The sequence below is a fragment of the Piliocolobus tephrosceles genome, chromosome 2, assembly GCF_002776525.5.
Source record: "Piliocolobus tephrosceles isolate RC106 chromosome 2, ASM277652v3, whole genome shotgun sequence".
Classification (NCBI taxonomy): Eukaryota; Metazoa; Chordata; class Mammalia; order Primates; family Cercopithecidae; genus Piliocolobus; species Piliocolobus tephrosceles.
In genome coordinates this window covers 157026592-157040036 of record NC_045435.1, presented here as the reverse complement: position 1 = coordinate 157040036, position 13445 = coordinate 157026592, and the positions used below count along the sequence as shown (strand labels likewise).

At 43.5% G+C, this 13445-nt stretch overlaps 1 protein-coding gene across 4 annotated transcripts in view; it reads left to right on the top strand.

The window, feature by feature from the left end:
- Nucleotides 1-13445, top strand: part of KY (kyphoscoliosis peptidase) — a 50058-nt gene that overhangs the window by 15481 nt on the left and 21132 nt on the right. For 3 of the 4 annotated variants that reach the window (XM_023187943.2, XM_023187945.2, XM_023187946.3), the window contains 3 exons: nucleotides 5093-5167; nucleotides 6943-7005; nucleotides 9621-9703. In XM_023187943.2, the coding sequence (XP_023043711.1) occupies nucleotides 5093-5167; nucleotides 6943-7005; nucleotides 9621-9703 (221 nt within the window). Of the gene's footprint in view, nucleotides 1-5092; nucleotides 5183-6942; nucleotides 7006-9620; nucleotides 9704-13445 lie in introns of all 4 variants that reach the window. The other variant, XM_023187944.2, reaches the window with a different exon arrangement.

Below are 13445 nucleotides of genomic sequence, written 5' to 3'. Positions count from 1 at the left end.
GCTGGAGTGCAATGGCACGATCTTGGCTCACTGCAACCTCTGCCTCCCAGGTCCAAGCGATTCTCCTGCCTCAACCTCCCGAGTAGCTGGGGTTACAGGTGCCTGCCACCTTGCCCAGCTAATCTTTGCATTTTTAATAGAGATGGGGTTTCACCATGTTGGCCAGGCTGGTCTCAAATTCCTGACCTCAAGTGATCCAACCACCTCGGCCTCCCAAAGTGCTGGGATTACAGGCATGAGCCATCATGCTCAGCCGAGAACTATTTCTTGATACAGATGTACCACAGGTTGTTTATCCAAATCACTCACTGAAGGACTTTTAAGTTGTTTCCAGTTTGGGGTGATTATGAATAGAGCTGCTATATAAACATTTGTGTACAGGTTTTTGTGTGAACATAAGTTTTCATTTCTCTGGGATAAATGCCCAACAGGGCAATTTTTAGGTTGTATGGTAAGTACATGTTTTGTTTTATAAGAAACTGCCAAACTATTTTCCAGAGTGACTGTTCTATTTTACAATCCCACTAGCAATATATGAGATCCAATTTCTCTGCATCCTTGTCAGCATATGATATTATCACTATTTTTAAATTACAGTCACCCCTCAGTATACATGGGGGATTGGTTCCAGGACCACCCACATATAACCAAATGTGGGCATACTCAAGTCCCACAGTCGTCCCTGCAGAAACCCCATATAGGAAAAGTTGGTCCTCTGTATGCGAGTTTTGCACTCCACGAACAGTACTCTCCATCTGCATCTGGCAGAAAAAAAGGACATATGAGTGGACTTGTGCAGTTCAAAACCATGTTGTTCAAGGGCCAATTGTATGTTATTGCTCTTCTAATAGATGTAATGTCTCATTTTGGTTTTAACTTGCCTTTTCCTAATGGCTGATGATGCTGAACGTCTTTTCATGTGCTTATTTTCCATCCATAATCTCTTCTATGATAAAATATCTGTTCTTTTTCCCTTTTTCCAATTGAATTGCCTTTGCACTTTTGTAAAAATTTATTTTGCTATGCTTATGTGAATCTATTTTTTATTATTCTGTTTATTGATCTGTTTATCCTCTTACCAACATCACACTGTTGTGATTACAGCATCTTCATTAATGCATCTTAAAATCAAAGAGTAGGAGTCCTCCCATCTTTTTTTTCAAAATTAGTTTAGTTATTCCAGTTCCTGTGCCTGGATGTCTATACTTTATAATTATGTATTTGCACAGTTCCCCCAAAGTGTTTGGTTGAACTTGCACTAAATCTATACATCAGTTTTGAGAGAATTGCCCACTTGACAATTTTAAGGCTTCCAATCCATAAACATGGTATGTCTCCCCATCTATTTAAGTCCTCTTTAATGTGTTTAATCATATTTTGGAGTTTTCAGTACACGATTATTGCCCATGTTTGGGATTTTTGTTTGTTTTAGATTTATAACTAATATTTTAATTTTGGAACTATGGGAAATGGTTATTTTTAAATTCCATCTCCAATTGCTTATGGCCAATATACAGAAATATAATTGATGTTGGTATGTTAACCTTGTATACTGTGACCATGCTAAACTAACTTATTAGTTCTAGGAGCTTTTGCCTGGAGATTACTTGGGATTTTCTATGTAGACAGACATATCAACTGTGAATAAGGACAGTTTTATTTCTTCCTTGCCAATCTGTATGCCTTTTATTTCTCTTTCTTGTCTTATTACACAGGGTGGGACTTCCAGTACAATATTATTAGGATCAGTGAGAGTGGACATCTATAACTTGTTCCCAATATTATTCTACGTTGTAGAAATTATGTACGCATAGGTTTTGTAGCATTCCTTTATTATTATTTTAATACTTATGAGGGCCTATAGTGATAGCCCTCATTTCATTCCTGATATTGGTGTATTTACCCCTGATTTGTGTCTTACCTCTTTTTTTTCTTGGTCAGTAAAGATTTTACTGATCTTTAAAAAGAACCAGCATTTAGTTTCATTCATTATGCTCTGCGGTTGTTTTTAATTTCAGTGATTTATTCTCTCATTTTTATGATTTTCTTCCTTCTGCTTGCCTTGGATTTAGTCTTCATTTCTCTACTTTCTTAAAATGGAAGCTTAGATTGTTGATTTGAAACCTTTCTTTTTTCTGTAATAAGAATTTAATGCTACAAATTTCCCCTTGAAGCACTGCTTTGGCTTCATCTCACACATTTTGATATGTTTTGTTTTCATTTTCAATGAGTTCAAAATATTTTTGAATTTTCCTTGAGACTTCTTCTTTGATCTATGTGTGATTTGAAAGTATGTTAATTTTTAACATTTGGAAATTTTCCAGTTGCTTTCTGTTTTTTACTTCTAGTTTAGTTCATTATGGTCAGAGAAGAATTTTGTATGATTTCAGTTCTCTTCAACTTTTTAAGATTTGTTTTGTGACCAAGGATGTAGTCCATCTTGGTGACTATTCAATGGGCATTTGACATGAATGTGTGTTGTGCCATTATTAGATGGAATCTTTTATAAACATCAAATAAATTTTATTCATTGTGTAGTTCATTTCTTCTATGTATTTGCTGATTTTCTTTCAATTAATTCTCTCAATGACTGAAAAATCAGCAAATATATAGAAAATAGATTTGTCTATTCCTCCTTTTCGTCCTATCAGTTCTTGTTTCATGCATTTTAAAACTTCGTTGTTGGTTGACATATGCATATTGACGGTTGTTATGTCTTCTTGCTAATATTCCTCTATCCCTGATATTTTCCTTTCTCTGAAGTCTGCTTTGTCCGATATTAATGTAGCAACTCCAGCTTTCTGTTATCTTTTCACTTAACCAACCTATATCATAGTAGTTAAAGTTGGATCCTTGGAAACTGAATGTAGTTTAATCTTATGTATTTACCCTTTCTGACAATCTCTATTTTTTAATTAGTGTGTTTAGACCATTTACACTCAATGTAATTATTGATACATTTGTATTTAGGTTTTCTACATTATTATTTGTTTTCTGTTTGTGCCTCTGTTTCCTCTTTCCTGCTTTCCTTGCCTTTCAGAATTACATTTAAATTTGCCTATTAAGTTTTTTACTATATCTCCATATATACCTATTTTTGTATGTATTATATGTACTTAACTTTTCATAATCTAATTATAGTTAATATTAACATTTCAAGTAGAATGAGGAAATCTTACCTCCATATAGGTACATTCACTCTCCTACTCTATGTTGTAGTTGTCATATATTTTACATCTATCAAAAACTTATCAGATGTTATAATTATTTCTTTCAATTATTATTCATATTGTCAAGAACTTGAGAGGAGAGCAGACTAATATATTTATCTAGATATTTACCATTTCTACCCCTCTTCCAAGTTTTCCTCTGGTATGATTTCTCTTCCATCTGAAGAACTTCTGTTAGCATTTCTTTTGGAGCAAGTGTGTTGGTACCAAATTCTCTTGGCTTTACATCACTTTTCACTGGCTACTTTTCATATTTTTTTCTTTAATAGTTTGATTATGAGTCTGGACTTGGATTTTCTTACGTTTATCCTGTTTAGAATTCACTGAGTTTCTTGAATCAGTAAGGTGTTAAGTCTTTTGCCAGATTTCAGAAGTTTTCATTATTTCCTCAAATATTTTTTCTGCATCACATTATTTCTGTTTGCCTTCTGAGACTTCAGTCATATGAATGTTAGACTTTTAGGTATGGACCTACAGATCCCTGACGCACTATTCACATTTTCTGTTGTTCAAACTGGACAATACCTGCTGATCTATCTTCAAGTTCTCTGTGTTCTCTGTCATTTTCATTCTGCTATTGAGTATATCCAGAGGATTTTTAACCATATTTTTCAGTCTAAAATCTTCACTTACTTCTCCTTTATATCTTCTTTTTATTGCTGATACTTTATATCTTTCCATTTATCTCAAAACTGCTTGCCATTACTTGTTAGAGCATGTTATTGTGGCTGATTTTTTGTGTGTGGAATTGTGTGGAGTTGGCATCTGTTGATTATCTTTTCCTTTTCAAATTAAGATTTTCCTGAGTCTTCGTAGCTGAGGAATTTTGAATTGTAGACTTTGCAATGCTACACAGATCTGCCCTGCATGTGCACCACCCAGTGGCCAGTCTGGGACCTGGGCATTAATCTGTCCCATAGTTTACTTCCTGAAGATTGTGGTGCGATGTTTAGGATGAGATCTATGCATGCACAGTTCAGAGGTGGCCACAGGAGTCCATCTACAACTTTATGAAATTGTCTTCTTGAGCTCCCCCCTCTTCATGACCCATTTCTCTTTCCTCTACCTAAAAAGCTGGAGCTTCAGTTTCCTCACTCTGCCATATGGGCCCCACAACTGTGTCTGCATCTGGGGCAAATCAGCAGAAAACAGAGAGAAAAAACAATAAATATTTGCCCTCATTTTCTTGGGACTGTAACTTCTCTGGTATAAGAAAATAGTTATCCTCGCCCCAAAGTTGTAGGTGCCTGCATGGCCACCAACATCACTGCTGCCATTGCTACCAACAGAATTGCCTGGGGACTGAGTTGGGAAATAACAGAATAAAGAGGGTGAAAAACAACAAAAGATTTCTTTCACTCTCTCTGACTCTTAGGGGTTCCCTTTCTCACTCTGCAGGCCAGAAAGAGAGAATTTCTTGTGTGCTCTTTTTCTGCATCCACTGCACCCTTCTGGGTTTGAGAATGTCTTTAAGTTCAGTCTAGATGATACCAGAGGGGGAAGAAGAATGGTAAATTCACTGTCAATTTGCTAATGCTTTAAAAATTCTTCCCAGTCTTTGCCAGTTATTCTATTATTTACTTTGCAGAATCCTCTAATAGTTGCCCCTTACATTCGGTACATTGTTTATAATTGCATTCAATGGGAGAGACAGGGCTGAGTATGCTTTACTCCATCTTGCCTGAATCTGGAAGCTATCTGCTTGGTTTGTTGTTTTGATTTAAAGAAAAAAGCAAGGATGATTTGTACACACAAAAGAAAGTTCTAAAACTAATTGTTTTGTTATTCAATCATCAGTCATGAGGCACTTACCCTTTCCTGGCAGCATCTGGTTGAGAATGTCATCTCCTTTTCCTTTGTAGGGACACAACTGACTGTGGAAGTCCACCCTCGAGATGCCATGCCCCAGCTATTTAAGAAGTTCTCCTTGGCTAAACGTATGTATGACAGAGGTACTCATGGTGGAGGGCTGGCAGAGAGGATTGAAGGCAGCTGGTTGGGCCAGATCCCAGCGCAAGCATCTTCTGAGGGAAGGAGAAGAGTGACATGGGCCTGCAAACTGGGAAAAGGCAGAAGCATGACAGCTTCATCCTTGGAGACTCTTTTCTCCACACCCAGCTACCACTGATTTTGCATCTCTGGAATTAGTCATAGGTAACACAAGACATTTAGCTGAAGACACATTGCATCACAAGAGTGTTGTTGCTGTGGCTTTTAGATACCATTTGTTTACTGCCCAAAAAGTGGCATGCAAAATGCTAAGTATTTTAACATTTATTAACTTTTTAACCTTTTGATGTATACTAATATCATCCCCACTTTTTAGATCAGCAAAGTGAGGCTTAGAGAGGTGAAGTAACTACCCATGTCACCCAGCTAGGAAGTGGGTCAGAACCCAGGTATGACTCTGAAGCCTGTGGTCTTAACCAGCATACTTTGCAGCCCTCAGTGCAGTGCACATAGGCCCAGGCCGAGGACCATGATGTCTCCCCAACTCCCTTCTCAGTCCCCTCCCTGCATCTGTCCACCTTATTGCTAAACAGGGACCTCAGGAGGAATGCAGATGAAATAACAGAGGCTGCAGAACAACTGAGGCTCAAGTACTCTTTAGGTCCATGCGGTGAGCCAAAGTCCTCCAAAACTGTCTGGTCCTGTAGTTGTCAGTAGTCAGCAGTCTACTGTAAAGACGGCAGGCTCTAGGGTCGACTGTCTAGGTTCATGTTTCAGCTGTGTGACCTTGGGCCAGTGGCCTAACCCCTCTTTTAAACTCAGTTTTCTCATCTATAAAAGAAGGAAAATAAGTGAATCTGCCTCATAAGATTATAATGAGTTAAATGAGAGAGTAAATGTAAAGCTCAAGCCAGGCATAGTAAGTGTGTAACAAATGCTAGCTATCATTTTGAACCTTTATCATTCTATCAAAAACGTAGGTGGGAAAAAAATGTAGGTGCGAAATACAAAATGCAGGTGTGAGAAATAAATGGAGCACTGTTTCTCAGAATGACCTGTGTGTGGTTGCAATCTTCTTTGGTATATTTATAGCCTAAAGTGACCTTCAGGGGCATAAAACTACCTGCCTTGGCATCCCCACCTTCAATTCCCCCTGATCCCATCAGGGACCCAAATCTTCCTGACCTGGTTCCAGATCAGCAGGAAAAGTTCCTTTCCTTGTGCCCAGGGAGTCTAATAACTAGGCTACAATTCTGCCTTTGCAGTCTTAGATTTATGGGATTCAGTTGGCCTTTAATCCTCCCAAGGAATAATTTAATTATGACCTGATCCTTCTAGATTTTGACCTCCACACGAACTGCTTTCCCCTTTCTGCATCTTTGTTTCCATCCACGGTCAGTTCTTATCCCAGCATTATCTGGCAGTGGATTCAAGAAAGCAGGAAAATCCAAAAGAGGGCAGGAACACCAGGTTCCAGGAGGACCCACTGAATCATCCAAAGTGTTAGGTCAGAGCAAATACTAATTCCAGTTGCAGAATGCAGCTCCCTTTCTTGTCAGCCACTTCCTGGTTCTTAGTCTTCCTTCTATCATACAAGGAAGTTCATGGCAATTCCAGCAACAATTCTGTGGTCAGTGGGGTGGGAACAAGGAGGCTATGAAAAGGAGAGTACAGAGGAGGGGTCAAAAGCAAGGACCACCAGAAGACTTGCATTTCTGTTTCTTCTGAAGTATCTATACTTCTAATCTTTGGAATATTGTAGGTTTACAAGGTGATAAAAATGGAAACACAAGACCCCGGCAACCTGGAGGGAAAGATGCCCACGGTAAGTTCCAGAGTCTTCCAGGAGAATTCTCAAGAGAGCACATGGGGTTAGCCCACAGACTAATCTCCAATTGGCAGTTGCTTCCTGGGTCACTATGCTGAGAGGCTGGGGCCACCTTTGGGTTCAGGAGGGGAAGAGTGTCATGATTGATTAGCAATGTCTGCCATGGATACAGGTGGAGAAGGAAAAAGCTCATGCACCAGATGTCATCCTAAAGCTAAAGTGTACACCCCGCAATAACAAGGCAGACCATTATAGGAAACATATTAAAATCATAATTCAGGATTATGTTAACTTTAAATGGAATGCCAAATGTCTGTAAGGTAGGAGGCATGTGAAAAAGCAGAGAGAGGCAGAGGAATGAGAGGGATGGTAGACGGCCTGTGTTGGAATCCTGCTTTTGCCCCTCATTTGCCTTCCCTGTGCCTCAGTTTCCCCCTTAGTAGACCAGATGTTATCTAAGGCTGGGTGCAGCTCCATACTTCTTCCTATTGTTTTGCTTTAAAATCAGAATAATTTAATGGCACTGATATATTAAATGTATTTATGTAGAATCGTATTTAGATCTTATATAATCTCCTCACAGGTAGATTTAATGAGGCATAAATCATGGGCATTTTTAACGTTCAGGTATTGGAAAATGGAACCAAGAAAGGGGAAAACTAGTAATAGGGTTTTCAATAGCATTTTAGAAATGCCACCTTTATTCTAAATAGGAGTGCAGGGAGGCCTCATTTGCAGAGCTATACTGAGTGGAAATCTGTTCGATGTGTGAGTCCACTTTGAATGCACTTAGGTTACCCTGATGGCTCTTGTGAGAGAATGATAGGAACAGATTCTGCAGAGGGAGAGGGCACTGAGAAGGGGGAAGGCTCAGCAGGGGCCTGCCTGGGTATCCCCACTCTTCTCTGGCTGCATTTGGACCACACAGGGCAGGGGTTGATGACATAAGTCATGGTGGCCGGGCAAGAAACCCCTGGGCCCAAATATTGGTCAGCTCCCCAGTAAGTGGGCATTGCCTCTCAAACCATGCTGGCCCAGAAGAGGGTCATAAAGGGGCTGGGACAAGGTCTAGAGGTGACACACACCCCTCCCCACCTTCTCCCCACATCTCTCAGGTCTAATAGCACCAGATTAAGGGACTCACTGAGAGCGGCAGCCCTGAGGATGTGTGGGCAAATGCACCTGCAGTGTCCCCCACCAGGCAGGGAGGCCACATGTCCTTCCCTGCATGCACTTGCAGAGGAGCCCCACACCCTGCACCCTCCCAGAGAGCAGTGTGACACTAACATCACAGGATTTGCCATCTCATTCATGCTCCCGGGAATCCCACAGATGTGTGCCTGAGGCCGGGGAGCTGGGTCCAGTCCCTCCCAGCAAGGTGGAGGTCAGAACCAGACTGGAACCAAGGTAGAAGTGCAGGCCCATCAGGTGCTTTCTCACATGGCCCTACTCTTCCCAGGCTTCCTACCATACTCTGGGGCCTCTCCAGCACACCTCACTTGCCCAGCACCCAGAGGCTCCGCATATGGAGGCTGAAGGTGGGTGGATCCACCTGGGTCAGGGGCTCAGTTCCTCTTTGGTCCCAACTTCTTCCCACCCCCATCCTGTCTTCCCACCCAGCTTTCCTGATTTTGATCTGCCTGACTCAGGGACCCTTGGTTAAGAAAGGATCTGCCAGAGCCAAGGCTCTCTTCTGGGCTGGGACAGGGGTCTGCTGTCCATGCATCTGTTGGTCTAACCATTGGCCAGGCAACCTTGCAGCAGCACCCCAGCAGCAGCTGATTATAGCTATCCTGTGTCCAGTGGGAAGCTTGCATGATTGCTGGCCCTGCATCAGCACTGGTCTCGAGTTTTCTCTCCTCCCTATAGCTCTGTCTCAGAGACCTGACTCATGGCTTGGTCTCTGGGCAGGAGGCTCCCTGTGAGTAAGGCTAAGCACAGATGAGTGATTTGGAGGCCCAGCCTTTCTCAGGGCCCTGTTACCAGAACGCCATCACACATGGTTGAGATGCTCAAGTCTCCAGTTGAGCAAGGGCAAAGGAGGAAGCCTGTCTGGGTGCCAAACACACCTTACCCTGCAGGACCCAGATGGCCTGGTCTTTCCATGCCCTCCTTCTCCACCCAGGTGTCCTTTGGCACTTCCACCCCAGCGCTGTGGTTGTGGCACAGACCTCCCTCCTTGAACCTGTGAGCACGAGCAGCACTGCCTGGACACTCCTCAAAGAGCATTCATTCCTGGGAAAAATAACAGGGAATCCATGGAAAACCAAATGGTGGGAAAAAGGAGATTCCATCATCAATATGTCTGGAAACTGCTGGGTTAACTGAGGTTAAGCCCGTTTCCTACTTCTGACTTCTCAGAGTCTGCAATAGGCGTATGTTCCCTGTAGGCCTCTAAGAGGACTATGGGAGTTGCCATAGTTTCCAAACTAACTTGATCAGGGGACCCTTCTAGAAAAGTTCCCGTATAGCTCTTAGGCTCAATGTTTCAGGCTTTGAGAATTGTCTTAAAAGTTGGACTGTCACAGCTCCTCAAAGAGACAGCAAGGCCTAGGCCAGGCAGCCCTCCTTAGTGGGTCTCAGCGGCTGACCAAGCTGCCCTGTGTTTCCAGCCTACCCTTGGGATCGATCCAGCCTGAAATCCATGTCCCTGGACCTGCGGCAGTTTGAGAAACTGGATCTCTACGCCTCACAGGTAGGAGAGCTGGCTGCTCTGACCATGGGCCCCTTCGAGGTGGCTCAAGAGTTCTAGGACAGCAAAGCCTCTCCCCAGACACCTCCTGAGCATAACCTGAGTGGCTTGGTTGGATGGCCCTGGAATGCCTTTTCATAGCATATGGATGGGGACGGAAGGCACAAAGCAGCAGCCCCTGCCCAGGGCCAAAGGCCATTCCATCCCCCACCCCACCCACGCTCCTGTTGCTCCCACCCAATACCGCACACACTGGAGCTCTTCATTGGCGGGCCCCTCTGCCAGCCCTGACCTGCCTTCTCCATGCCCCTTTTGGCATTTCTGCTTCTAAGCTATGCCCGCCTCCAGTCCGTGGAGGAAGGGAGGAGAGGATGGGAGGACCATGGATGTAGATGGCCATGACCACTATAATCACAGCCGTGCTCACCTCCGAAGTGCGTGAGCTGCCAAGCTCTCATGCCTCTGGGCCTGAGCATGTCTCAGGTGCAGGTGGGAGGGGCAGATGAAGAGCTGAAACACTAGGGACATATGGAAGTCATTGGAGCCAGGCAGGAGCTTCAGCACCGAGAGTCTGATAGGAGGAACAAGGTGCTGAACACTTTTATAAAGTTAGGACATTAAATGGTCTTAGAAAGGCCACCTTATAGAGACTCAGGAACCTTGTTTGTTGAAATAACGAGTGGATGGTGGGTGCATGGATCAAGAAAGCCAGATGAGAAGTCAGGACATGAGTTGAGGGCATCCTCCTGTCCTGGCAGAAGACATGACCTGGATGAAGTGGAGTCATTGAGGAAACAGAGGCGTGGAAAGGCCAATCCTGAGCTAGGGGCAGAGGGGAAGAACTCCATCGCCAGCAGGTGTGGAGTGGGTGGGAGGTGGGGGAGAGGGGCTCCGGGACGGCTGGATCGACTCCTGGAGGGTGGATCAGTGCCTCCCCATGAGGAGCAAGGGAGAAGGAGCAGGTTTTAGGGGGTGAGTGTGTTTGGGATATGAGGGGCCCTACTCTCTGTGGCACATCCGGGGGAATTGCCCCCTGGGCAGCTGAATAACAAGCCTGGAAAAGGTCTGGGCTGGAGACACTGGTTGGGAGTCGTCAGATTTCGTTAAGAGCTGAAGCCATAGGTCGGGCATCATATTGCAGGGGCGGAGGAAGCCCCTAGGGTGTGGAGCCATCAAAGAGGCTGGAGCAAGGCCAGGAAGGGTCAGAGTTCTGGAAGGTCTAGGGAGGGGCTCCCTGGGGCAGGCGTGGTCAATAGTGTGAGCTGTGCTATCTGCTCAAGTGAGATCAGGGAAGACTCATGTTGGCTACTGCAGCATCAAAGTACGCCTCACCTCCAGAGGGCAGTGCACAGGGGCTGGAGGCCTCAGGTGGGTGGAGGAGCAAGCCGGAGGTGAGTAGTGGGGAGCGAGGAGAAGATCCCACAGGAGCCTGCAGAGAAGGGGAAGCTAGACATGAGTAGAACTGAGGAGACTGGGAGGGCATCCTAAGTTGGGGGAACAAGGAGGCATGGGGCAGCCAGGAAAGGAAGGGAGGAGGTGAGGACATAGGAGAAGGAGGCCATTGATTGAAGAAGGGAAGTCCCTGCAAAGGCTGAAGATCTGAGACATAGAGATAGCTGAGGTAGGAGGGGAGGATGAGACTCTTAGTGAGGAAGTCCCACCTGGCCTGCTGCGAAGTGGAGGCCAGGTCATTCCTTGTGAGTGAGGGAAGTGGGTGGGGTCAGGAGTCTGCAAAGGGCCTGGATTTTTGTAATGGCCATCAGAAGGGATGGGTCAGGCTGCTAGCCATACTCAGAGAACAGTGCCAGGAAGCCAGCAGAGGCCAGAGACCCAGCCACAGAGCAGGGAGTGGCCAGAGCAAGCCAGGCCCAGGTGGGGCCAGGAGGTGGGAACCAAAGGACCAGAAGCCATGGCACTGAAGTAGAAGGCTAAGTCAGGACTCCAGGCTGCAGTGCAGGCCAGCAATGCTGAGTACCATTCGGGGCCCTGGGACGGGGACAAGGACAAAATCTGTGGCGTTGGAGCTGGACATAGAAGAAAATGAAACAGAAATCAACTGAGAGAGTAGAACAGGGGCCCAGAGGTCTCCAGAGGTCAGGGTGCCAGTGTGCTGGGCCAGTGGTCAGCAGGTGGGTCCTGAAGTCCCTTGTGAGCAGTGAGATGGTTCCAGCTGAAAACAAGGTCCTCTAATATCCTCAAGCTGGGGGCTGCGGGGAATGTGGGCACCATTGCAGGACCCATTGCCCCAGCTTCTCTACAGAGATTAAACATGGTCAGGGCCACCTTTCCGGCAACCTCAGCCCTGTTTCCCTGAGGGCCCCTAGGAAGAAAACTAATTTGTTCTTTTTTATCATAAAATGTGCCATTTTAATAATTTTTAAGTGTACAATTCACTAGCATTAATTATATTCACAATATTGTATACTCATCACCCAAAACAGAAGCTCTGTACTCGTTAAGCAATGAAATTCCCATTTCTCCTCCCCCAGCCCCTGGTAATCTCTACTTACTGTCTATGACCTTTTCTACTCTAGATATTTCATATGAGTGGAAACATACAATATTTGTCCTTTTGTGTCTGGCTTATGTCACTTAGCATCATGTTTTCAAGGTTCATCTGTGTCGTAGCATATATAGAACTTAATTCCTTCTTTTTATAGTTGAATAATATTCCCATTATATAGTATATATACTGTATATACTCTATTTTATTTGTCCTTTCATTCGTGGATGGATGTTTTTTAACCTTTTGGCTATTGTGGATAGTGTTGCAATGAACATTGGGGAAACAATGTCTGTTTGAGTCTCTGCCTTCAGTTTTTTGGGGTGTATACCTTGGACTGAAATTGCTAGATCATATGATAATTCTACATTTAACTTTCGAAGAAACCGTCAAAATGTTGTCCACAGCAGCTGCACCATTTTACATTCCCACCAGCATCATACGAGAGTTGCAATTCCTCCATATTTGTGCCAACACATTATTTTCTGGTTTCATTTTTCAATAGCCAGTTTAGTAGGTCTGAAGTGGTGTCTCATTGTGGTTTTGATTTACATTTCTCTCATGACTAAGGATGTTGAGCAATTTTTTATGTGCTTATTGGCCATTTGTATATCTTCTTTAGAGATATATCTGTTCAAGTCCTTTGCCCCTTTTTGAATTGGGTTGGTTTTGTTTTTGTGGAGTTCTAGGAGTTCTTTTTATATTCTGGATATTTAACCCTTATTGGATATATGATTTGCAATGTTTTCTCTCATTTTGTAAGTTATCTTTTTGCTTTCTAAATGATATCCTTTAATGTACAGAAATTTTTTATTTTCACGAATGGCCTTTTATCTGTTTTTTTCTTTGTTGCTTGCGCCTTTGGTGCCATATCTAAGAATTCATTGCCAAATCCAAGGTCATGAAGATTAACTCCAGTGTTTTCTTCTAAGAGTTTTATGGTTTAAGCTCTTATATTTGAGTCACTGGTCCATTTTGAGTTGATTTTTGTATATGGCATGAGGTAGAGATCCAATTTTATTCTTTTGCATGTGGAAACCCAGTTGTCCCAGCACCATTTGTAAAAGAGACTCTTCTTTCCCCACTGAATGGACTTGACACCCTTGTCAAAGATCCACTAACCATAGATATGTGGGTCCGTTTCTGGACTCTCAGTTATATTCCATTTGTCTATATAATCTTTATGGCAGTATCAAACTGTTTTGATTATTGTAGTTCTACAGTAAGTTTTGAAAATGGGAA